The following is a 23,385-nucleotide window of genomic DNA, read 5'->3' as shown; positions in this document are numbered from 1 at the left end:
CTGGGGTTTTAAAACCACACTGAAAAGTGTCTTAATCATCACGCTTCTGTAATGAACTACTTTCTAAGTAGAGCGTGCACTGATCTTAACCTGGTGGAATATGTCATGGCCTGGTGGTAGCGAACTGGTCTTGTGACCGTAGGGTCGTGGGTTCGATTCCCAGGCCTGAGGCCATGACTGAGGTGCCCTTGAGCAAGGCACCTAACCCCAACTGCTCCCCGGGCGCCGGGCTAGGGCTGCCCACCGCTCTGGGCACGTGTGCACCACAGCGCCCTAGTAATCACTAGTGTGTGTGTATGTGTGTGTGTTAACTGCACAGATGGCTAAATGCAGATTTAGGTGAAAATCACAATTCATGTACCATAGACTGGATGTCCATTACCTTTGATTACAACACATTTTGAACATGTTAATGAAAGCAGAATTTCATCTTCACATATCTACTAAAACCCTGAATTCTTTCTGCAGCCTTTCAGAGGTCGTCATCTTCCTAAAGGGGGTATGAGTCAGAGTGTAATATCTATAATTAAAACCTAATAGACATGGTAGATGTTGAAAGTGGGGGTTATCTAAAGCACATGCAGCTTTAAACAACATATTTGAAAAGGTCTAACACTTATGGTTAACTGACAAAAAAAATTAAATCCCAGATATTAAACAAAATGTTTAAATATAACATTTTGTGTCTGCATTGGCCAGCATGGGAGGCCTATGTCTGGTAGTGGTGCATGTCTGCCTATGGTAGCCCAAGTCTGCCCTCTATAGGAACAGAAGATAATTGCAAGTAAGTCAGAGAGGGAAATTTGAGAAGTTCCAGCTCTTCCATCCCAAATATAAATGGGGGAGGGAGGTTAGTTGCTCCTTTGCTCCCTCTAGTGGCCAATGAAAAAACTACATGGCCTCACAAAACTTGTGGGAAAATGGGAAAGCAACAAAAAGATCATTTTAATACACTCCTGCTACACAGCCAGCCATTACTCAAATAATGTGAATATTTCTTAACAGTGAGCTTTCACACAGACTGAGACTGGCACTGGATTAAATCCCATGGAGGCCTGTAGGTAGTTGAGATCCTAAATTTTACCAACCAACATTTTTCGCAGGGCCCTAAAAGGTGCAGTCCATAGGCTGGTGCCTACTCTGCCCATCTGATAATCCGACACCGATACAGACCAGCGAACGCCTCTCTGCAGTACATTGTTTAGCAATGGATCAGTGGTGCAGACAGAACCGTAGGCGTCCTCTTAGTGGCATGTTGAGCTGCCTACTGAGGAGCACCCAGCACTGGCATCTCTCGAGCTCAAATCAGCCACAGGAAGAGAGAACAGACTTCACACGTGTGCCCAGCTAGGACGCTATCCAGCTCCCTCACCAACAGCAAGATTGGTGAGTGGCATACTTAACCCTTCATTAACCCTCCAGTGAATCTCAGGTGACTGGGAAGATCTGAACCAGTGGATCAGATCTGGGAAGAGTCACTGGGAAGACCTTGGGTGATCAGTGACAAAACCACATCCACTATTCAAAGGACTTAAAGACCACGCACTCAAAGACCACGCACAAGTGTTTTAACACACCAGCAACACGTTGGCTGAAGCATCACAAACGGTTCCCTACACTTTTATGAAGAAATTAAACCAAAGTAAAAACCACTGACACAATTTGAAACTTTTTTGTGCTTTTTATTTTGATTTTGTATGCATAGTGTTATGTTTATGCTGATTCAAAACATTTGATCTGTATTAGATGCTATGAGCAAGTATATTAAATATATATTCCATATATAAACAGTTTATTTTGATGATTAGACTCGAGACTCTGGGCATATACATGCTTGTGTTTGGTTGAAGGTATTAGGATTGTGTCATTAGGCCAAAAAAAAAAAAATGCAAAGAACTCAACTGATAAAACGAGTGTGTTTACTAATTGACTACACTTCAAGTACACCATGACCCTGCACTGAACCACAGGTGTAGACTACACGGTGCCATCTGTGGGATTCGTCACACTGCATACAACTGAAATGTTAAACTGGTCGGCAGGCTTACAAGCAAACACCAGACCGCTGTGAGTTATTAGTGTCTGTTGCCTTTGAAGCAGCATTTATGAGACGGAATGATGTGATGTCAGTGAAGTAGACGATGGTTGCGATATGGTAATGGACGGCTAAGCATGGAGATCAAAGTTCAGATGATGACCGGCGTGTGGAAATGTTCACGGGCCAGTTAGAGGTGGGTTGGGGAGGGGCGTGGCCTCTTCAGAAGTAGAGCCTGTCGGACAGAGCTGATGGGAGATGGCTCATGATCTGTATCCGAATCCACCAATGAGGCTCCATGGGGTTGTAGCGCGTGTAAGGCCGCTTGGACGTGATGGCGTCCGTGATGTCGTCCAAGACGGGTGTGATGTCGCGCTGGCCGCTGCTGCAGTAGGAGCGCATCAGGGCCATGTGCTGCTCAAAGTGTGCCTTGCCGTAGTCCTCCCGGACACCAGGGGGCGCCTCCTTCCACATCTTCTCTGCTGTGGTGGCCACTACGTCACGTGTCAGGATGCCCGTGGCCACGATGAAGTTTCCCGGCTCGATGACAGACACCTTGACCCCCCAGTTCTTCATCTCGTACCTGAGGCAGTCGGAGAAGACCTCTACGCCATACTTGGAGATGCAGTAAGGAGAACGCAGGCAGTTTCCCATTCTTCCATACATGCTGGATATGTTCACCACACGCCCTGAAACAGAGAACAGCACACACTCCTGTAGCAGCCAGAGCAGGGTGCCAACGCAAAGCTCATGGCTTCAACTCTCACAAAGCGCACGCACACACACACACACACACACACACACACACACACACACCCGTCCTACTGATAGATGCATGTATGCTGCTATGAATACAAATGTCTCAGACAGTATCAGCCTCTACGCCTCTAAACGGTCGCGCCATTAATCAAACATGCTGAAAACACATTGTGATGGTTGATCTCGTACGGGGGTTTACATGAATCTACTAACATAATGGACGATGGCACAGCTTAATCCAGGAGTTTTAATTATGAAGCCCTAACCAACATCCTTCTACCAAAACTAAAGTATCCAATTGGGCAACACGGTGGCTTGGTGGTTAGCACGTTTGCCTCTCAGCACTGGGGTCTTGGGTTCAAGTCCCTATCTGAGTGGAGTTTCCATGTTCTCCCTGTGTTTGCGTGGGTTTCCTCCGGGATCTCCGGTTTCCTCCCACAGTCCAAAAACATGGAGGTTAGGTAAATTGGCAGTCAACAAAAAATTCTCCCTGAGTGTGTGTCTGTGTCTCTATGTTCAATAAAAAGTAGTGTCTGTGTCTGTGCGTGCGTGTGTGTGCTTGTATGTCCAGTGGTGGATGGTGCTCTGTCTCTAGGGTCTGTCCTCTCTCCCCTTCCTGCACCCCATTCAGTCCCCCAGGGGGCTGTGGATCCTGGTAGAGTACGCTGTGCGCAATTGGCTGCCGCTTCTCGCCGGTGTGTGTGTGATTGATTGTCTGTGACTTGTACCTGTGCTAAATTGTAAAGCGCCTTGGGAATCTGGAAAGGCGCTATATAAATTGAACATTCATTCATTCATTCAACTAATGAAAATCTCAGACCCGAGTCTTCTGTAAATATTTAACCCAGCCAATTGAGAAACTGCTCAAGTTCAAATGTGGTTTCCAAAAACATAGTAAAAGACAAATTTGACTTGAAATGGATGTGTGAACTGTGATATACACATTTGTTTCTGCAATGTCGGGTGTCATCGTTCCTACTCCTGCTGGACACCGTGTCTCACCCTGGGCTCTGCGGATGAGCGGGAGGAAGGCCTTGGTCACTCGGATGGTGCCCCACAGGTTCACCTCACACACTTGCTTGTAGGTGTCCATGCTCGTGAACTCCACTTCACCAAACGTCGAGGTCCCAGCGTTGTTGATCACCGCCCACAGCCCTGGTTCAAGGCAAGCACAGTGATGAAGATCAGCGGGTCAGCCACACCGCCGGCTGCTCGTGGGGACTCTAAACCAGCGTCTTCCCTCTCTCCCTTCGGAGTGTAACGTACGGCCTGCTGAAATAAGCAGCCCCACGTCACACGCTGTATTCTGGAGAGGTGGAGCAGCACAAGTTCATGTGTCCACATGCTTCCTCTCCACTGACGGAAAATGCAGCACACACTATGCTTAATGAAATCATGGCCTTTTGAAAGATCACATGTAAAGCACATTACACGCCACTGTACTCTTTTGTTTCTTAATGTCAAGTAGAAATGAAAAGTAGTTATACATTAATGGCATTATGTGGCAAAGGCTGGTCATATAGGTCTGTTAAATCAGTTTTAATCCAAGCTTGTCTCCTGAGACTAGCCAGGGGATGATGGAATAACTGCTGATTATCAGTAATGTCTCTGAGGAACACTCAAACTATGACCATCATTGAAACTACTGAGGAGAAACATCACTGAGGAGAAGGAGGAAGAGAGATAGAGAGAAAGAGGCAGTGAGGGACAAAAGAGGAAGAGGAGGAGGAGAGAGTTCAACTGTGAGCCAAACCAGAATTTTGTTGCAGTCCCAGTCTAGTGCATTGGCTTGTGAAACCAACTGCTAATTGTTGTCATAGCAACCCCAGTGACCTATAAACCACCCACTACGAAATGTAAGCATGAATTCAGCAGTTAAGAATTAAGCACTTTGTGAAGCCCACCACCAAGAGCAAGATCACCTTTGTCTGGGTGGGCCAGGTTAGCCCTGACGAACTCCAACGCCTGGGAGACCTGTTCCTCGCTGCAGACGTCCACCTGCACCACCTTGAGCGTGTCAGAGTGCATGTTCTCCAGCTCCACCGCCCCCGCGCCAGCCTGGTCCTGCAGGAACAGGGCATGCTGCACTCTCCACCACCACCACCACCAACCCCAACTCCCACCCTCACCCCCTGTTGGACAGCAGCTCTGATCCTGGACATCTGGAATCACCCTACACCCAATACACATCATCTGGGCTGACATACCTGATTTAGTTCACCAGCTACCCAACATAAACTTCAATGTATTGGAATCAAGATGTGATAACAGAGAGAGGGGAAACACCCCCCCCCCCCCCCCCCCAACACTGCAGGACTGTAGGGCATACATTGAGGATGATTCCACGCCCGAGATGCTGTGAAGATGTTTCAATGACACCCTGCACTGAAGGATCTCTAGTGAAAGCTTGCACCACCTTGTAAAGTTCTGAAACTTTGAGTTTAACTGACCTCTCATGCTCAAGCACGATTTTGCAAGAGTTTGTTCAATCATTTTCACACACTATTTCACATCTCTTCCCCAAATTCAAACATGCATCCAATGAAGAGAATGCTGACCAGCGTCTGTCACTCTGACGGTTAATAAGTTACCTTTAAGAGACAACCGGCAAACACAGTGAAACCCAGTTTGTGCAGGTGCTTGGCCAACGCATGTCCAAACCCACAGTCACATCCAGTAATGAACACCGCCTTCCCCTCCACCTGCAACGGAACATTGCAAGTTACGTTTGAAGTTACTTCACCATGTAAAAATCATTGTGCCAACAACAGGTAGTTAACTAGCCAGACAATCCAAATCCTTGTTATGATTCAATTCAGTATAGATTATTGATCCCACGAGTGGGAGATTCAAGTGTTAAAAGGACTGCAGATACAAAACTTTAGGCTGCGAGGACACCTCTCCTTAACCATCACACTTTAGGTCCGACAGGCTATTTAAATGATCACCGAACTCTGATCTGATCCGAATTCGCATCTATACCCCTCACACCTGGTCTCCAGTCTCACATGGACATGCAGGTGGCGGTGTCACCGAGCACTAAAGTCGCAGTCGTAAGGCGGTCGTAGGGCAGCTCACCTTGACGGAGCCCCGCGGTAAACGAGGCATCGCGATGTACAGCACGAACAGCGCGTACACCGCCACCACACACTCCGTCACGTTGGCTTCCGGCAGTCCCAAGGCCCGAGTAACGAAGTTCAGCGCAAACGGAAGCCCGAAAGCCAAAATTAATGTCAGAAATACTGAAAAAGCTACAAGCACGGCAGCTCTAACGATGGGCAGCGAGGCCATCTTGCGAGCGTGTTGTGAGATGAGGGAGGCTGGGTTTAGTGTAGACCTCCCTGACGCCGTGAACGCGCCTACGTTCACGGAGGAGGGCTATCAGTTTGACAGTGTTGACAGCTTTCGCCAGCCATGTTTGACGAATAAGCACAACCACACGCTTTATTAACACAACAGATAACGCAAACATGTTATTAATACGCAGCCAAGACGCTTTCTATTGAGTTATTGTTGCAGTATTGTAATTATTTAAAGCAAAATTTTAAATATCTAAATATATACGAGGAACACGTAAAATAAATAAATAACAATACTATAGAAAATAATACAACAGCATCAAGCAGAATAGAATCAAACCAAAACTGCATTTTTAAAGATCTCCACTGGGAGACACTGTAAGATCTCGTTATAAGCAGCTCATTGTGCTCAGAGAAGTTGGTCGCGATCTGTACAGCGCGTGCACCAGTCGCGCTGTAGTCCTTTGTTTTTCCCGCCGTTTGGCCTACCTACCTCAGACTCTGCGCCCTTGGGAATCTCTTTACAAACACTTTCGTCTTTACAAAACATTTCCTATAGCGTGACAAGTATTCTGTCAAATATATTTAGATGAGACCAGACCGTAGCCCTGCCTGGATATCTTTTCACAAATTTCCAAAACACGTAGTATTTAAAAGTGCAACCATGAAGAATGGAATACATTTAGTGTAAAGTGACTAATGTGAATGTGTGTCAATTCACATTACAGACAAAGTACACTTTTTAATAACGTCACCAAACTTTATTTTACAGGTGAAAAAGTAAGACACAAAGTTGTGATGTTAAATGAGAAAATTCTAAGAGCAGTCGAAGGCCGCAAGACAAAACCCAGAGATGGTCACCTGCTAGTCACACACCACACCGACACACAGGTGAAGGAGGCTGTTCGCTCTCATCAGTTGTAAATCCAAAGAGCTTAAAAAGCTAATTGCGCTAATTGAACTAAATGAGCTAATTGCTTAAAAGTCTGACAAGAGGCGCTTCAGCACACAGCACGGTCCAGGTCAGTAACTTTACACTTCACACTATGACACTGCGTGAGATAGGAGGCAGGTAGCCTATTGGCCGTCACACAAGGTCTCCTAATACTGTACATGTGTGAAAAACACACCGAGCACCGTTACCACCTGTGTAAACAAAGGAGAAGATTCGGCTGAAAGAAAAAAACACAACACAACACCTGGCAAGCAAAGAACCACAGGTGCAAATGGATAAAAAACCCACGCTCCCTTCCTGCTACTACAGCACGGCCGCGCACAATGAACGCAGCAAGACTGTTTATTAGTTTTTTGGTGAGTGTTTGCTCATGGCGAATGCTCATTTGACAGCGATTGAACAATTTAAGAGTAAGAAATGTTGGGGAGGTTGTTGCACTGTGTAGTAACAGTTTTGCATAGCTAAAGGTAAAATCACTTGCAGTGGCAATACAGCCATGTATTAATGCACACTCTTCCAAACTTCCACTGTATAAATCCCCGTGAAGTAGCCCTTCAAAGCCCTGCAGGACCCCTCCTGTCCTCACTTAAGGAACGCGGCAAGCTTTTTCTCAATGTTGTCGAAAGCGTCCGTCCCCAGGTAGTCCGCCTGGCCCTGCTCCCAGCGCTGCTTCCGCTCCGCAGAGGAGAGCGTGGGTGGGATGGGCAGGGTGGGGGGAGGAGCCTGCAGCACCTCCTCCTGGCAGGGAGACAGACAGCAGCGTGACATCAAAAGCAGGCAACAGCAGGGCAAAACGACTGCGGTCACTTCAACTGCCATGAGGTGTGTGTAACGTTTCTTATTGACCAACTCTGGGCTTTATTATGAAGTCCCATAATAACACTAAGGCTAAAACATTGGGCCGTGTTTACAGGATGGCAATACAAATGTGTCGGTGTGAGTGCGTGACCCCTAGTGGTTAATCTGCAATGCAGCTCACCTCACAGCTAGAGCAGCCGTAGTCGAAAGGCTGGTCTCCATGTTCATGGTGCAGCATTGGCACCACACAACTACTGTAGAGGCTCCACCACTCCAGGAGGAACGTGGGATGGGTGGAGGCCTCCGCCACGTTGCCCTTTACCGTCTTCTTCTTAGGGTCATACGTGTAGCTCCAGGGTTTGGTCTTCCCTAGGAAGTGCACCACCTTGGCATTTGAACCATACCTGCGAAGAGAACATTTCTTCCACATGAATGAGACATACATATACACACACTATTTTATATATATACACACATATACACACACACACACACACTAATATATATATATATACTACATACTATACTACATATATAATATATATATATATATATATATATATATATATATATATATATATATATATATATATTCTCTCTCCACAACTGCTGTTGGGCAGTTCATATCCTGGAAGGCAGCATTACTAAAAGGTTAAAAGTCATAGCAAGACTGTCTGGACAGGTTCCAGCTCTGGATTTGGTGTTATTTTACAAGAGGGCCTTCTGATCAGCCGCCCACATGACGTACTCAGCAAGAAAGTCTCTTGTACTGAACACACTTCATACGTTTAAGTGGGTGGGGCCAAGTTCTTTTGGTTTGGTTGTATTTCTTCAAGAACTGGGGGGGGGTGGAAGGTCATGCAGCCCAATAGCCTGACCTCTCAGACAACCACATTAACAAATGACAGGGTGACAACCTATTACAGGCCGCCATCTGTCACATGCTGCAAGTTCTTTTGATAGTTCATTAATTAATTTGTGTCCAACACACATAGACCCTCTTCACCAAGAATGCCACACATGGGTACAGGAGTTGTGTTCAAATACCAGTACACAATTCCCAATCAGGATAATGTATGTCATTGATGTCCTTATCCATGTTTGACTTGTGAGGCGTTGGACAGGACAAGCTCGGTTCCGTTTTGGAAACAAGAGTTTAGCCGAAGCTCTTAAATCACCCCCATGGGGGTGAACGTGGTGCTCGCTGTGTGATGTCGGCATACCTGTGCACAACACGCAACTGGCTGAGCTCCTTAAATAAGCCTCTCTATTTTAGTCTGGGGGAGTCAGGGATACACGCTGGATATTCAAGCCCTGAATGGTCTCCCTCAATCCCACTCCTGCATGTGTGTGTGCGCGCGCGTGCACACGGCTGTGTGCAACCCCACACGATGACGCCACGATGTCACACGGCAACATGCATGTGACCCACGTATCAGGTTCCTTCACACTGAACATTCAGCTGCGCATACAGGCCGACCCGTCAGCGCCTCTATGGCAAACAGCGCCGCGAGGTGCGTGAGAGAAATAGTGACGCTTCCTCCTGCTGTTGAAAGTTCTGGTGACGCTGCTGAAAGCTCACCGTACACACAGCTGCAGTGCACAAGCACTAAACGCTACACGTTGTGCGTAGAAACAGCTGCTGCAAGTATTGAAGTAACAAGCAACTAAACGACTAAAACAACCAGACGTTTAGACCAGACATTTATTCCTGGCTGGGTTTATCAGGAATGAACAACATGTAGACGTAAGGCGTGACTTACTCTTTAAAAGCAGGAAGGTACGTGTAGATTGCGATGCTACTCATGTTGTAGATGAACGGGAGATGTTTTCCAATGTCTTCTGTTGCCCAGCCACAAAAGAAACCGTTGAGGACTCCCTGGTCCCCTCCTGTGGAGCACACACACACACACACACACACACACACACGTGGTTCAACAATACAGCCCCTCACCTGGCACACCCTCACACACACCCCCCTCTCTTTTCATACTAAAACTGTGTGATGGATATTAGGAGACAGCTTCCTTCAGTCCCTACTGCAGCCAGTAAAACACTGCCACCGTGTCACGGTTTGTTTGGTGCTGGTCATGCCACACTTGTACCCATGACTGCAGTGTTGTTCCACTTCGTAGAGACACTCTGATGGTGGGAGTGTGTTTGCAGGTCAGGTTGGCGAGCCATGAGGAGTTGGGACAAGGCCAACGCAGTGCCTGGCATGCATGCTACAACGGGCCAAACTCGCAGTTGCACAACCAACTCATTCACCTGTAATGCCCCCACCAAAACCAGGTTTTTCACACATGTGACTGATTGCACACACACAGACAAATGAAAGTTGTGTGCCAACAGGTGTGTGCCAACAGGTGTGTTCCCAAACATCCACAGAGCCAGATGGGCTCTCTGCTTCAGTACTGAATAACCGTAAACAGGACTTAACCCCAGCCTGATGACCTATTTGCTGCACATACCGTCAATACCCTAGTTCTACTGAAACTTTGTCCAGATCCCAATAACTTTAGACCTCTTGTAATCAAGTGTTTAGAAAAATACATGGTAAAAAAAAAAAAAAAAAAAAAATAAGAAAAATACATGGTATCCATAGTCATGCTAGGTAAAGTCTAGATTTCTTTATTTTAACTGAGGGGGTTGAGGCACTGATGAAAGCTACTAATGCCATCAGCCATTTTGTTACTTTGTATACAGATGAATGTGTGAGCACTCATGTCATGACATACTGGAGTCTTCTGCTGGCAAAACTGTTCAAGGATTATAGCACATTAGATTATTCTGAAATGGCCAACTTTGTCGAGAGGTGTAAAGCTAATCACCTTATTTTAAATGTGACAAAACTACTAACCAAACAGAACAAAACAGGAGATGGTATTTAATCCCAGGGCCTTTGTCTAATCACGGTCCAGTTATTATCCATGACATTCCAATCAGGCATGTTCTTGCATAACCCTATATACTACAGATAACTACAGGTACCTACTGATAATCTGTAAACCCATGTTGGGAGACCATGTTCCAGATTACAGCAAAAGTTACATTTTGCTATATTTCAGTTAGGGGACAGGGGCATGATACAGTAGTCTTTCCTAACAGTTAAAGTTTCAGCTTGACTTCCTAAAGCCCAACAGGAAATATTATACAGGAGAAATGAACTGAAGTTCCTCCAATTGATTTCTGGAGGATGTAGGCCCAGGGGTGCACGGGACGGGCACGACGTGGCTCGCACACTTCATCCTTACTACCTGTTCCTCAGGCAGAAGGTATTGGGTGGCAGTGGACGCCAAGGTGTAAACTAAACAGACACCAACGGTCCTTCCTGCCAGTTTTCATCTTAAATAATCAGGTTTAGAGGACTTATCATAAACCTTTAGTTTAGTCATGTCTCTTCGTATTGGTTATTGTTTGTGTGTGACTGCCATCCTGACACGCCTGTGTAATGGATTATGAATATGGATGTGCCTGTAATAAACCTCGCTCTTCTGAGAGTTTGCACCCACCTCCTCATGGCTCTATGCCTACAGCATTACACCGTGGTGTGTGTGTGTGTGTGTGTATCATGGCGGGCACTGAGCAATACTGTAGCTTTGTGCAATGTGATAGCGGTTATTTTAAGAGCTCTATAAAGATATTTATATCTTTGTTCTATATGTGCATGTATATCTCAAAAGGTTTGTACATTTCTGTTATTAATATTGCAGGCATGTTGTATCCAAGAACACATGTCCTTGAGTAATGGAGAAAGTAATACCTCCCAGATATCTGAAGTCAGCACTTGTCATGTGGATGTGATCATGCATGAACTCGCATGCCAAAGGTAATCAAACCTACTGCTAACTTCTTTATTTTCTAAATACGTTTGGCATGCTAGAGACATTAATGACCACATCAAATTGGCCTTGGTTACCATGAAGCCATAAACCCATTGTGTCCAAGCAAAGGTCATGTGTTGTGAAAGCTGTTCTTCCCACTGACCACATGCTTGGCAGGCAGGAACGGTGTTGCTGGGTGCACTCATGTCTGCCCAGCTGTAAACCAGGACATGTGTAACCCAGCCCAGCTAAGGCAGGCCAAAGACACTTCTACTGCTCATTTCATACACAGCAGCAGATCAAAGTCTTCTCGTTACCAAATCTGTGCTTTACATAAAATAATAGCTAAAGCTTATAAGAATAAAAGTGTAGTAGACATAAACAGAATGCATCTTGGAGAAAATCCATAGTAGTTAAGAGAAGTAAAAGATCATTAATAACTGGTACAAGTCTGTGGTTGAAGGTGTGAGCAGCTCAGCAGGCGTGAGTTGCCTGTCGTGGTTGTTCCAGGCACTCACCATTGTGTGGTTCCTATTAAACGGAGAGGGCTAGCGTGCTCTCCTAGGAAGCCAGAGAGGCATTTGGGTCCGGAGTCATTAAACGATCTATAAACAAGTAGTAACACTTTGAAATTAATCCTGTAGCTAAATGGAAGCCAGCACAGTGACCTGAGAACTGGGGTCGTCTGCCGATTCTCATTCTAACAGCAGCTGCAGCCCAGTGGTTCATTTAATCCAGCCCCTAAAGTGGTTCATTTAATCCAGCCCCTAAAGTGGTTCATTTAATCCAGCCCCTAAAGCGAAGGTCTGCATTAATTACACCTCAAGATTTTAAGATGGTATTTGAACTGAACCTTGAGGGCAACGCATGCACATTTTTTTCAAATCTCTTTTCAGATAAGTCAGGCTTATCTCAAGCCTTTCCTCTTGTGTGACATTGGATTTTGTCCTTTTTTTGGGTGCATCCAGATGTCAATCTATAAATTTTCACTGTGAATCTATGTGGCAACAGTTGCCAGGCAACCCTGTTGTGTTGATCTGGTAGATGGTTTTGTCATCTTGCTGTGATGGAAGCATGTATAGCAGACACCGTGCCCTGTGAATAGAAGGGACACCAAAATTGATCCCTGGGGGACGCCATGTGTCAAGGCAATTTGGTCCAATTGCCATAGTGACAAAATAGCCACTGCTTTCTTGCCATGGTTGAAAGCAGCAGAGAACAGAATCGTCCCCAGCCTTCACGTCTGTTCACAATTCAATTCGGGTCAATGCTTACACATATGCACATGCGCACACACATGCATACAAAGGGGAAAAAAAATAAATAAATAAACCCCCCCCCCCCAACACACTTGCCACTTGAAGCCAAGAGGTCAACATGGGCATAATTTGCACTGAAGGACATTAATTTCTGTAGCCACAAAGCCAAGTACATTCTTAAAGGCAAAGTGCACTCATTCAAGACCAAACGCTTATTCATGCCAAAACACATTTCAGACATCTCACTTGCACAAGGTTTTGACTCGAGGCCAGAGTAAAGACCATATCATACCTACAGCATAGGCCATGAGCGCAATTAAGGACAATATACATTTAACAAGGACCTATTGGTGCTTCTCCATTGCCAATCAAATCAGTCAGGTCCACTGTACCCCAGTGTGCAGCAGTTTAGACGATGCATCAGCAGTCTGGCTTGACTCACAATCGACCCTTGAGGCCCTTCTCAAGCGAGAGGCTCCACAAACATCGCCGATGCCTTGCGGGCTTCGTTTTGAGGGGATGAGCAGTACCGGGTAAGAATGCGCCTCGCGGGCTGCCAGCGTACCCTGGCACAGGATCAGAGCAGCAGCATGTGTGCCCACAGCAAGGGCGCCAGTCGTCAGCACTGGGAGGAACAGGGCAGACACACAGATGCCCCTTCACTTCGCTTACAGGGATTCAGCAGCTACTACTTTGCCGTCGAGACAGCAGCCTTTGGTAAAGTCAAGACCTAAATCATTTTCTGAAATGTTTTCTTCTCAGTTTGAAGGTTGGAAATGAAACGGTCTCGTCATCCTCTGGGTCGACCATTGCCTGAGGCCACAGGAGTCCTCACAGACAAATCACATGAACGAGAGTGGAGGAGACGCACACCGTCAAGGCCAGTGCAACTTCACGGCATGCGTGCATCGGCGAGAGAAACACATGCGCACAGAGATCTTGCTAAAAATAAACTATCACCGTTGGCACAGATCACATGCCATCAGACCGTTTTGTCTGATTCACATGGGAACAGGATACGTTACAGGATATGTTGGGAGATGCTTTTGTACTGCATCCAAAGCCCAAACACGGCAAACAAAATTCCTCCGTGATCCCAGTTAACGACGACTCTGACTGCTGTCGCATACTCTTACAACAGCAACATACAGCACTGGGCTTATCACAGAGCGAGAGTGAGCGAGTTCTCGGAGCAAGCGTGACCCAACCCCCCCCCCCCCCCCCCCCCCCCCCCCTCCCTCCAGAGTGCTCCATCACACACCAGTGCACTCCTACAACCGACAGCACACTAATGCACTGTTGGAGGAACCCAGTCAGACTCACCGCCAGAAAGGCACAACAACACATCATCTGTGGTTTTAACAATGCGCTGTGCTGGAGTTCCCTCTTCTAATTCTTCATTAGTCATAGTGACGCAGCACTTTAATAGTTATTACACATGACAGAATGCACAAAATAATTTAAGCTTCCAACACCTCAGTTAACTGGAAAGCTTTTGCATGTTAAAGCTCTCTGCTGGAACCAGCAACTCCCTGTAAAGTAACGTCCCGAAACACATGATGAAACCCAGCTCCTCCGTGATGAGGTGACCACATTTAAAACGCTACTCTGCTCCAAAAAGCCAGAGAGCAAGGCACTTCCATGAAAGGGCTTTTTGTCTGCCGACGGCCACCGTGCCAGATTCTCCATGCACAGTGTGTGAGAGCAGGGAGCAGGAGGCTGTGGCGGAGAGCCCCAGAGCTGGGTCACGCCCACAGGGAGACACACGCAGTGGGGCAGAAGGAAGGAGGGTGGGGTAATTACACCTGCCCGCTTTAGAAAGAAGGAACAGATCTGAGGGCAAAGAACACAGAGTGTGAAGCGCAGGGTGTGAAGATATCCGTCAGGGGAGGTTTCACACCCGAACACATCAGAGGAATGAAGAACCGTTTTGGAGATGGATGGGATGAGTCTGCTGTGAAACCGGGTCCACTCAGCAAACCACACCCAGCTCATTAACCCAGAGAGGACCTACAGGCCAAAACTAGCTGGACTGCCTCAACCTCATGGCCAGGAATGTACAACAGCCAAACAAGCTGTGTTGTTAGAAACTAGAGTGTAAACCAAACGGGGATCATCAACACAATAACTGGAGCAGCATGTTGTCAGAACCCGATATAAACCCTTCAGACTCAGGGCTTGCCCCATGACTCCTGCAGAGTTAGCTCTGAAATCAAATCTCCAGAAAGTCTCTCTCTCACACACACACACACACACACACACACACACACAATCCCTTAGACAGTAAAACAGCTAATGAAGGGGTTGATGTCAGAGCTGTACTGTTCCAAGGTGCAAAGGCAAAGCCAAGAGTATTGCAGTTTGACTACAGAACTTCAGGTCCATGACTGAAGGGGCCCCAAGTTAGACAAACCAACCAAACACATCAGCAAGCCCTGTGTCAAAGACTATCCACCACACAGAATGGTTTCATACGAGTCACTATTAAACCATTACTACAACATCTGAAATGCTTGGAAATCTCAGAAAGAATCCTAGAATTTTTATGTCTCCTGTTTCTCATTGCTGAGAAAACAAACCTTGCAAGTCCCGAGCAGCAAAGACTTAATATGTAAGAATGGACAAGTAATCACCGTTGAATATAATCCACCCATCTGGAACTGGATGTAATCTACTCATATAACTACCTACCCAATTGTGTGATTAAAGAGACAACAGTGACCTCTCTCCCCCGTCAGCAGGTTGTTTACTGCACATGTAAACCCAGATACACACAGATAGAATATGGGTCACTTGCCATCAAAGCTCCCGTGCTCTGTGCAGTACTGCAGGAGTTTGCTGTAGGTGTCGATGGAGGGCCTGAACACAAACACTCCAGAGTTGAAGCAGTCGGGCCAGCCGGGGTCTGGAGCGGCAGACAGCTCCTCTCTGTCGAACAGCTCGTCCACGTTGGCCAGGACCTGAGCACACAACACAGCAGCCCTGAGGAGATCAACCATCTGCATGTTCCAGAGAAAACGACTGGCTGTTTAGTTTTTTTTTTTTTTGTGTGATTTGTGTCTGTGTTAACATCAAATCTAATAATATTGTAGTATGCATTACAAAAATGTCATCAAAAGTATATTTTTCACATACATCATCATAGCCTACGCCCACTGCAGCTCTTGTACATGAGGCTTGGCCCATCAGCGCTCGGACCAGAACAACATCCGTGCCCTTCTGCCACTCACACATTCACTACAGACCAAACGCCCACTCAAAAGTTACATCTCACGGTTCTGAGTGGAGCACTGAGGCGCCACAGACTTTTATACGAATTCTTTCCACAGTAAATAGCTTCATCATAGGCAGCAAGTAGAAAAAATAAAAAATTAAAAAAAAAAAAGCTGGCTGATTTGCAAAGAATACACATCAGAGCAAAAAAGTCTCATAAACGTCAGTAAACAACATACTGCAGTATGGAGATCTCATGCAAGTCCTGACAAAGTGCTGATGGAAGAGACCTCCAGCCCCACAGCTCAGGAAGACGTCTGGCTGTACAAGCTGAGCAGCCCCTGGAGGCCTGATGTCTCAGTCAAGATTTCTGATTTCTTATCTTGAGAACCGAATGTCACATGGGTGACCAAGTTTAATCCTGGAGACCTACTGTCGTGCAGGAATTGGGTCCAACCCTAATATTTTACAACTGTCTCTTATCCTGAGATTGAATAACTGGTAGAATAACTAGACCACAGGTTAAACCAGGGCTGGAACTAAACTCTGGAGGGCGGATACATCTTCAGGACCAGAGCTGGACAGTCCTGTCAAAGCACATTCCAAAGTGTTAATAGAAAGTGCCAATCATTTGGGATAACATAAGTACTGTTACTTAAAATTTAACTCAGGAAGCACTCTGGATTGGTTGAGCCTTTCTGCTGGGCCGTCTGGTCTCATGATTGGTCATTTGAAGCTCAAGCTTCTTTCTACTCTAGCAAACCTATTAGCTGACTGTTAGCTGATTAAGTCCTGGAGACGATTTCCCCTGCACCCATCACACCCAACTAGAAACATCTGCTCAATCAGGTCTCCACTTGGACCAGTTGTGTTGGATCAGGGAAGCCCAGAAACTCTAGAACAGGAGCCTGAGAAACCGAAAATGTAGGAACATTGCACCTTATTTAACACCGCATTTCTATACTTCGATCTATAACATTTTTGCACATTAGCAAAGCTATTGTCTTACAATACACATAATGGATGCTGGCTAGGAGTCTTGTTCAGGACACATCCTCAATGACTTCCCTAATGATTTTGAGTTCACAAGCTTTCTGCACATAGTGAAAATCCTGTTTTTGCGAATCAGTCATGCCCTAGAGATGCAGTAGATTGACATTAGGCTGAAAAAATGCTGAAATATCCCTTTAAGAGAAGTGGTAGTGTTGGCTTTCCATCAGATTTTCCTGAACCAAGAACCATTGTGAGCGCAGACTCAGAGCCCCATCGCTCACCAGCGTGTCTGCGTCCATGAACACACACTTGGAGTAGTGCGTGAGGGTCCAGCAGTGGAGCTTGGTGAACGTCACACCCAGGTCTGGCCTCTTCATCAATGCCAGGTTGGCTGAGTCTCCACTGTCCAGCAGGTCCACCAGCCGGACCTCATCATACATCTTATAAAGCACAGCCCTGCAGGAAAGGAGATGAACCTTCAGACAGATGAAAATATAGTCCTGCAAGAAAAAAGGCAATGCACCCAAAGAGGCTCAGATGAAACTACAGCTCTGCAGGAAAGAAAAGGTGCCTTCAGACGGGACAAAACTACAGCCTCCAGGAAAGGAAAGTTGCTTTCAGATAGATGAAACTACATCCCTACTGGAAGCGAGAGGTGCTTTCAGACACACAGATGAAACTACTGCTATCGGCTTCCTGCTTTGTCTTAGCAAGGAGAACAAGGGATTCTGGTTTCATTTACAGACACCTACATAGGAAGAGAGAAGTGTGGAGACAGATTGGCATGAACACATGAACAACACCCAATATGTTACAATACATTAGGCTGCAGTGCAAATATATATCAATATTAAATAAACATTATTTAAATTCAATGAAAAATATTTGCAAGTATTTGATAATACTTTTAAAGTCACAAATCCATAATTTTGTTTCAAGCCTTTATTCAAAATGCAAGGACACTGAAATAAATCCGGTGAGCCACGTAGATAGTTGAACTGGATATCTGGGCTCCCTTTTAGCCCAACAGAACAGCATAAGGACTTCCTCAGAGAGTACTCTGCAGTGTTCCGGGGTGCTTCAAGCATCTCGGTACACTCCCCGCGGTGGGTAGGGTGACGGGGGAGAGACAGCTAGCCAGTTGGTGGGTGGGAACCGGCTTAATGACTAAAGCTGAGAGGAAAACAGGCGAAGAAAGAGCAGAGTGTTCTGTTCAAGGAGATCACGGTTTACACCGTGCATTCCTGCTGAACATGGTTTACACTGAGCGTTCCTGCTGAACATGGTTTACACTGAGCGTCCATGATTCCTTATGTATGACGAGGGAGAAGAATGGAGCAGCAAGGAAAATTCTCTGAATCTCCTCATACAACATTTCCACCTTGTCAAAACATTGCTTTAGCAACCTAAAATTATTAGGCATAAATTGTGAACCATTCACTACCCATAAATAAATATCTTATTTGGACTGGAATATGTCTCCCAGCAGCCACCTCACCAGCAACCGGAGCTGCAGTAGCAACTGGAACAGAACAAAACCCCAGACTGGCCGAGGCCCGAATACAAACCGGAGTCGCCATCAGCTACGAAAACACAACGATCCTGGAGACAGGCAGCTGCCCTCTCTCCTTCTGCACACTGTACTGGTGAATCTGGGTCGGTGCTCCGTCAGCAGCTGAACAGACGAAACCTAAAGCTCAGTGTGTGAACGTGCCCTCGCGATGACAGCGACAGCGCTGACACCAACATCCTCCTCCTCTTTATTGCTGTGGAAGTGAAACACTTCACTACAGAGCCAAGAGAACGCTGCCTGTTGAGTGGTGGCAGGGAACCGTAAAAACAAACCATGAAGCAGCTCAGTGATGTACGCCAAAAGCAAGCCTGATGTTATTCTATACCTGGGGTCAAAGGTGAGGTCTCTACCTGCCAAATGCTTCAGTCTCTCAGCTACCTTTACCAGTGCGGATGCTGCTCCTAATTTCTAGAACAACTCTCAACTAACATGAGCAAGGAACAGGAATAAATCTGGACCGGACTAGAAAACCTCCATTGCATTTCCAGTCATGTCTGTGTTGAGCACAGGACAATCAACTACAAACAGAGCAAAAAAACCCCAAACATGTAATATTTACCTGACCCTCTCGTGCCTCTGTCCCCACCCCCCTCCGCTGCGAGCAACACAAATATGGGATCCGAAGGTTAAAAACAACCTGTAAAAAGGCACCCGGCCCTGCAGATGTCTCCTTTACTGTACTGACCCACAGCACTGAGCCCAGAAACCCCAGTGGAGAATCGTGTTTACTCCAGCTTGGCCCTGTGTGTTGTACAGCACCACACTCTCCATTACTGACCCAACTCCACAGAGAAGCACATGATGGATCTTCTCTCAGCAGGCTCACTGTGTGACCATCGGTGCAGAGACAAACACCAGAATGCCTGAATGCATGCTAGCTCGAGGCTGGCCTCATCTCCAACCCCTGAGGTTTGGCCACACGGCCAAACATGCTGGTGGATAACGGCATAAACACGGGCCTTCATGTGCTGTTCTACACACACACACCTACGCCAGGATCCTACTGGTGGATGTCAGCTTGGCATCAGACGCCACCATCACCTAACAACTGTGTGAACCAATACAAACGCAGAAATGTGTTATACCAGTGACATCCTATTCAATCCAATTCATTCTAATGTAACTTAAAATACTGTATACTGATGTCAAGAATATATCCAGCTGTATACTGCATATAACAAACACTACAGAGCAATTAACTTTTAATGTGATTGATTTGTCAGATTCACAGAGGTCACGTGACTACAGACTTCCTGAATGTAGACACTGTAAATGTCTAACACCACACACTGTGGACTTATTAAACCTTCTCCTAACCTATCATCTCAACATGTGACCTCTGCCCCTGTAGACTGCTGCAGTGTGTGATTGGCTGTTTAAGGCCACTGACTCAACCATGTCTACATCATACATTATGGCAAACAGGTGATGCTGGAATTTTTGTTTTTTTTTTTACCTGCTTACTTGAATCGTTCATTTAGGGTTAGGGTTAACTGGGAACCTCACCCAGTCCAGATCCTCGAGCTATTCAGATTGCCAACACACTTCAACCAAACCAAACCCTTCATTACTTCAGGCATGTTGAGGGAGCTAGAAGAGAACACACGTGTGGGCTGGCTGGAGATTAGCCCAGATCCAAGGACTGGATTAAAAAAAGATCTCTAATCCAGGCTACTGCACAGCAACACAAACCTCCACACATATTTACCCATTTTTTTGAAATCCTGAACGTTGGTGTATAATATTGTTTAATGAGTCAGCAGGTTTTTGGAATCAGTCTTCGAGTCACCCTCTACTTCTCCGGGAAAGCTTTCTGAAAAATGATAGTTGCAGAATTCTTTATAGTTCCACAGTAGCTAGTGAAATCTGACCGGTCATCAAGCTCAAGAACAATCCTCTGGGATGCATGTCCTGCACCTGGTCACATCAACCCACGAGACCCAACCAGACCAGACAGTGTCTGCCAACTCAAATGTGCCGAGAGCGGGGTCATGACCGGAGTGATCGAGGCTTCTCTGACCTCTGTCCTGATATACTCCTGCACTGCAGTTTACTGTTCTTAGACACTCCTGAATTAAAATGAGAACGAGGAATCCTCAGGTCAGAGTCTGATCCTAGAACAGTCCTTTGACGCTTTATATGAATTCCAACCAGTAATTAAACTTCAATCCAACAGGTTGCCACACAACAGGAGAGGTACCTGGAAGCTTCTGAGATGTGTGGTCCGATGAGCACCACCAGCTTTCGGGAGGTCTTATGATCCCTCAGAGACTTTGCCAGCACCATTGCCCCTTTAGCATAGCTATCGTTGGTTGCCAAGGTGACGAATGCCTGGTCTGCAGAGGAATAGGTTATCAATTTTAAAGAAGGGTATAAATGCAACAGAGAAATGGAGAATACCGGTCATTTGTTTCATGCTGCCTTGTTAAAATGCAATTAAACTATATTCAGCTTGTGGTACATGTTAAACTCTTCAACTTTAAGTGACTAATAAGTAGATTTCATTGAACTAACCCAACTCCATATTCTTCATTAGCATCAGCTTTGTCCATATTTGATGTAACAGACCAAAGTCTCCTACTGAGAATTACCATAGCCGTATATCACGTGACACGGAACTGGCCAATGACTGCTGAGTGCCAGGAGCAGTCGCGCAACCGTTGGTATTAATGTATGGAAAATTTACCACCCAGCAGGTGCGACCCCCTGCGTACACTAACTTACACTTAAGGTCACAGTCTTAAGGACCAAAATCCATTATTTCACACACCGTCCGTCATAAAATGACACACTAAATATATACACATCACAGTTTAAGTTCACTGTCCTGACCTACCAGTACGAGATTATATACAACTTGTATCAGGACATTAAAACTGAGGAGAGCTAAACTTGAACGTAAACACCACTTCGCCGGACGAGTTATGGATTGACTAGAGAGAAAATATAGTCATTAAACGGAATTTACAGCGTTAGGCTTTGAGAGCGTATTACATAATCGGGTAAACGAAGGCGCGCACATACACGCGCGCGTGCACATACACTCGTACACGCGCGCGCGCACTTCCGTGCTTCGACAGTGGTGAACGCTTGACCCGCTCTGCACGGTCATGACGGGTTAGGACAGAAACACTGAACAAGCGCGTTTCAGGATGTATATACAAACATCTGCTGTACAACTCAGTTTCCTTCTTTCTCGCTTTGTAAACCTGCGAGACGAACGGGGCTCCTTCACAACTTCGTGTCACAAAATGTTTGGCGGTCACAGCAAAGCAGAAACGGCAGACTAGTTTGACCAAATGAATGGTCACAATAAAATAGCAGCTCCAACATTATTGCTTATTCGGAATTTTATCCGTGAATAAATCTGTAGATGTAACCTACAAGATACAGATTGCTCCAAGCCACTGCGTAAAACAACCCGACACGCCACCGCTGAACAGCTGTTCACAACCATACATCCGCCCGTCGTTTCTTTCTCACGACGCCCACAGCCACGTACCTGTCATGACTGCTCCAAGTCACAGCTACGGTGCAGCTCTGGACCCTCGAGTGCGCTCGGCGTTACTTTCAAAGAGACTCGGCCAAAAGTCCACAATTGCATTTATACCAACTACCGCGATATACTCTCCTTGTCACGTGACCCGCGGGCTGCTCACGCCCTCTTCAGAGGCGCCGCGCGTGTCTCGGAGCCCTGACGTGACCTGCACACGTCAGGTGAACACGCTTAGTTCACTCCGTCATCAAGAAATTAATGGGTGCGTGGTCACCATCGTGTAAAGTCGATTTAGATCTCTTTTTTTCATGCACCGTCTTGTGTGCCATTACTCGTGTAAACTGTATCTTCGTCAATGTTGTATGCGTTTTAGTGATGTAACGGAAACACAGTGATATAACGTATTACACGGTTAAAAGCAGAGTACGTGAACGTGAGAAAGGTTTCACACGCGTTGTACACGACCGCCATCTAGTGGTGTAATAGTGAAATCGCATTGCCTACGGTGGATTGTGTTTCACAGTCGAGCCAGTAAAGCCATCCTGACTTGACAAAACTTATTTTCGTCATGTTCTATTTCATGTCTGTATGATATTGTATTACAACACAGTGCGTTATTCCAAATAGCTTGTCTGGGATGTATTCTAAATAAGTCATAACAATTATGTTGTATATCACAGATATTTACAGCATGATGAAGCATCAGATTTTCTATACCTGTCTTGATTAAACACTGTTAACAGAAGCACATGCCCCCAGATTCCCTGTTCGTTAGCATTCCTGACCACGGCTCACTGGTCAGCCGTTCTGTGCTGGTCTGCATGCACGGGCACACAAAAGCACAGCCCCACAGCGGCCACGGCCGGGCTGGCACGTTCTGTGTGCAGCTGGCCCTCTCTGCCTTTGACCCCCTTCATCCGTTGCTTCTCCTCGCCTCTTGCCCTTCCTCGCTGGGACTGGGGCCAGGACACCAGGGGGCGCTCATGGGTGCGAAGAGGAGCAACCCCACAGGGACAAGTAACTTGCCCACTCCAGCCTTTACTTCAGGCTATTTCCTGTCTGCTCTTTTGCTCTGTCCACCCCCCAACTGCAGAGACCTCTGGGTCTGGGAAGAGTTGAGGAGACCTCTGAGAATCGGACATGAGAAGCAGAGACCTCTGTGGATTTGGAGTATTTAGAGC

The 23,385-nt window shown here is 46.2% G+C and overlaps 2 protein-coding genes across 2 annotated transcripts; both read right to left on the bottom strand.

The window, feature by feature from the left end:
- Positions 1-1,665: 1,665 nt before the first annotated feature.
- bdh1 (3-hydroxybutyrate dehydrogenase, type 1) lies at positions 1,666-6,294 on the bottom strand. The gene is made up of 5 exons (XM_076971070.1): positions 5,873-6,294; positions 5,386-5,496; positions 4,717-4,858; positions 3,797-3,949; positions 1,666-2,724 (listed from the first exon to the last, which is right to left on the bottom strand). Exons 1-5 carry the CDS (start codon positions 6,083-6,085, stop codon positions 2,258-2,260), a joined length of 1,086 nt encoding a protein of 361 aa, XP_076827185.1. The 5' UTR covers positions 6,086-6,294; the 3' UTR covers positions 1,666-2,257.
- Positions 6,295-6,829: 535 nt separating this feature from the next.
- gyg1b (glycogenin 1b) lies at positions 6,830-22,503 on the bottom strand. Its single transcript, XM_076971071.1, has 7 exons — positions 22,211-22,503; positions 20,909-21,044; positions 17,417-17,591; positions 15,727-15,889; positions 9,610-9,736; positions 8,028-8,250; positions 6,830-7,786 (listed from the first exon to the last, which is right to left on the bottom strand). The coding sequence occupies exons 1-7, from the start codon at positions 22,215-22,217 to the stop codon at positions 7,631-7,633; spliced, it is 987 nt and encodes a 328-aa protein (XP_076827186.1). The 5' UTR covers positions 22,218-22,503; the 3' UTR covers positions 6,830-7,630.
- Between the last annotated feature and the right edge of the window lie 882 nt (positions 22,504-23,385).

Source organism: Brachyhypopomus gauderio, chromosome 13 (genome assembly GCF_052324685.1).
Source record: "Brachyhypopomus gauderio isolate BG-103 chromosome 13, BGAUD_0.2, whole genome shotgun sequence".
Lineage (NCBI taxonomy): Eukaryota > Metazoa > Chordata > Actinopteri > Gymnotiformes > Hypopomidae > Brachyhypopomus > Brachyhypopomus gauderio.
Note: the sequence above shows the minus strand (reverse complement) of the source record. Positions and strands in the feature narration are given on the sequence as shown.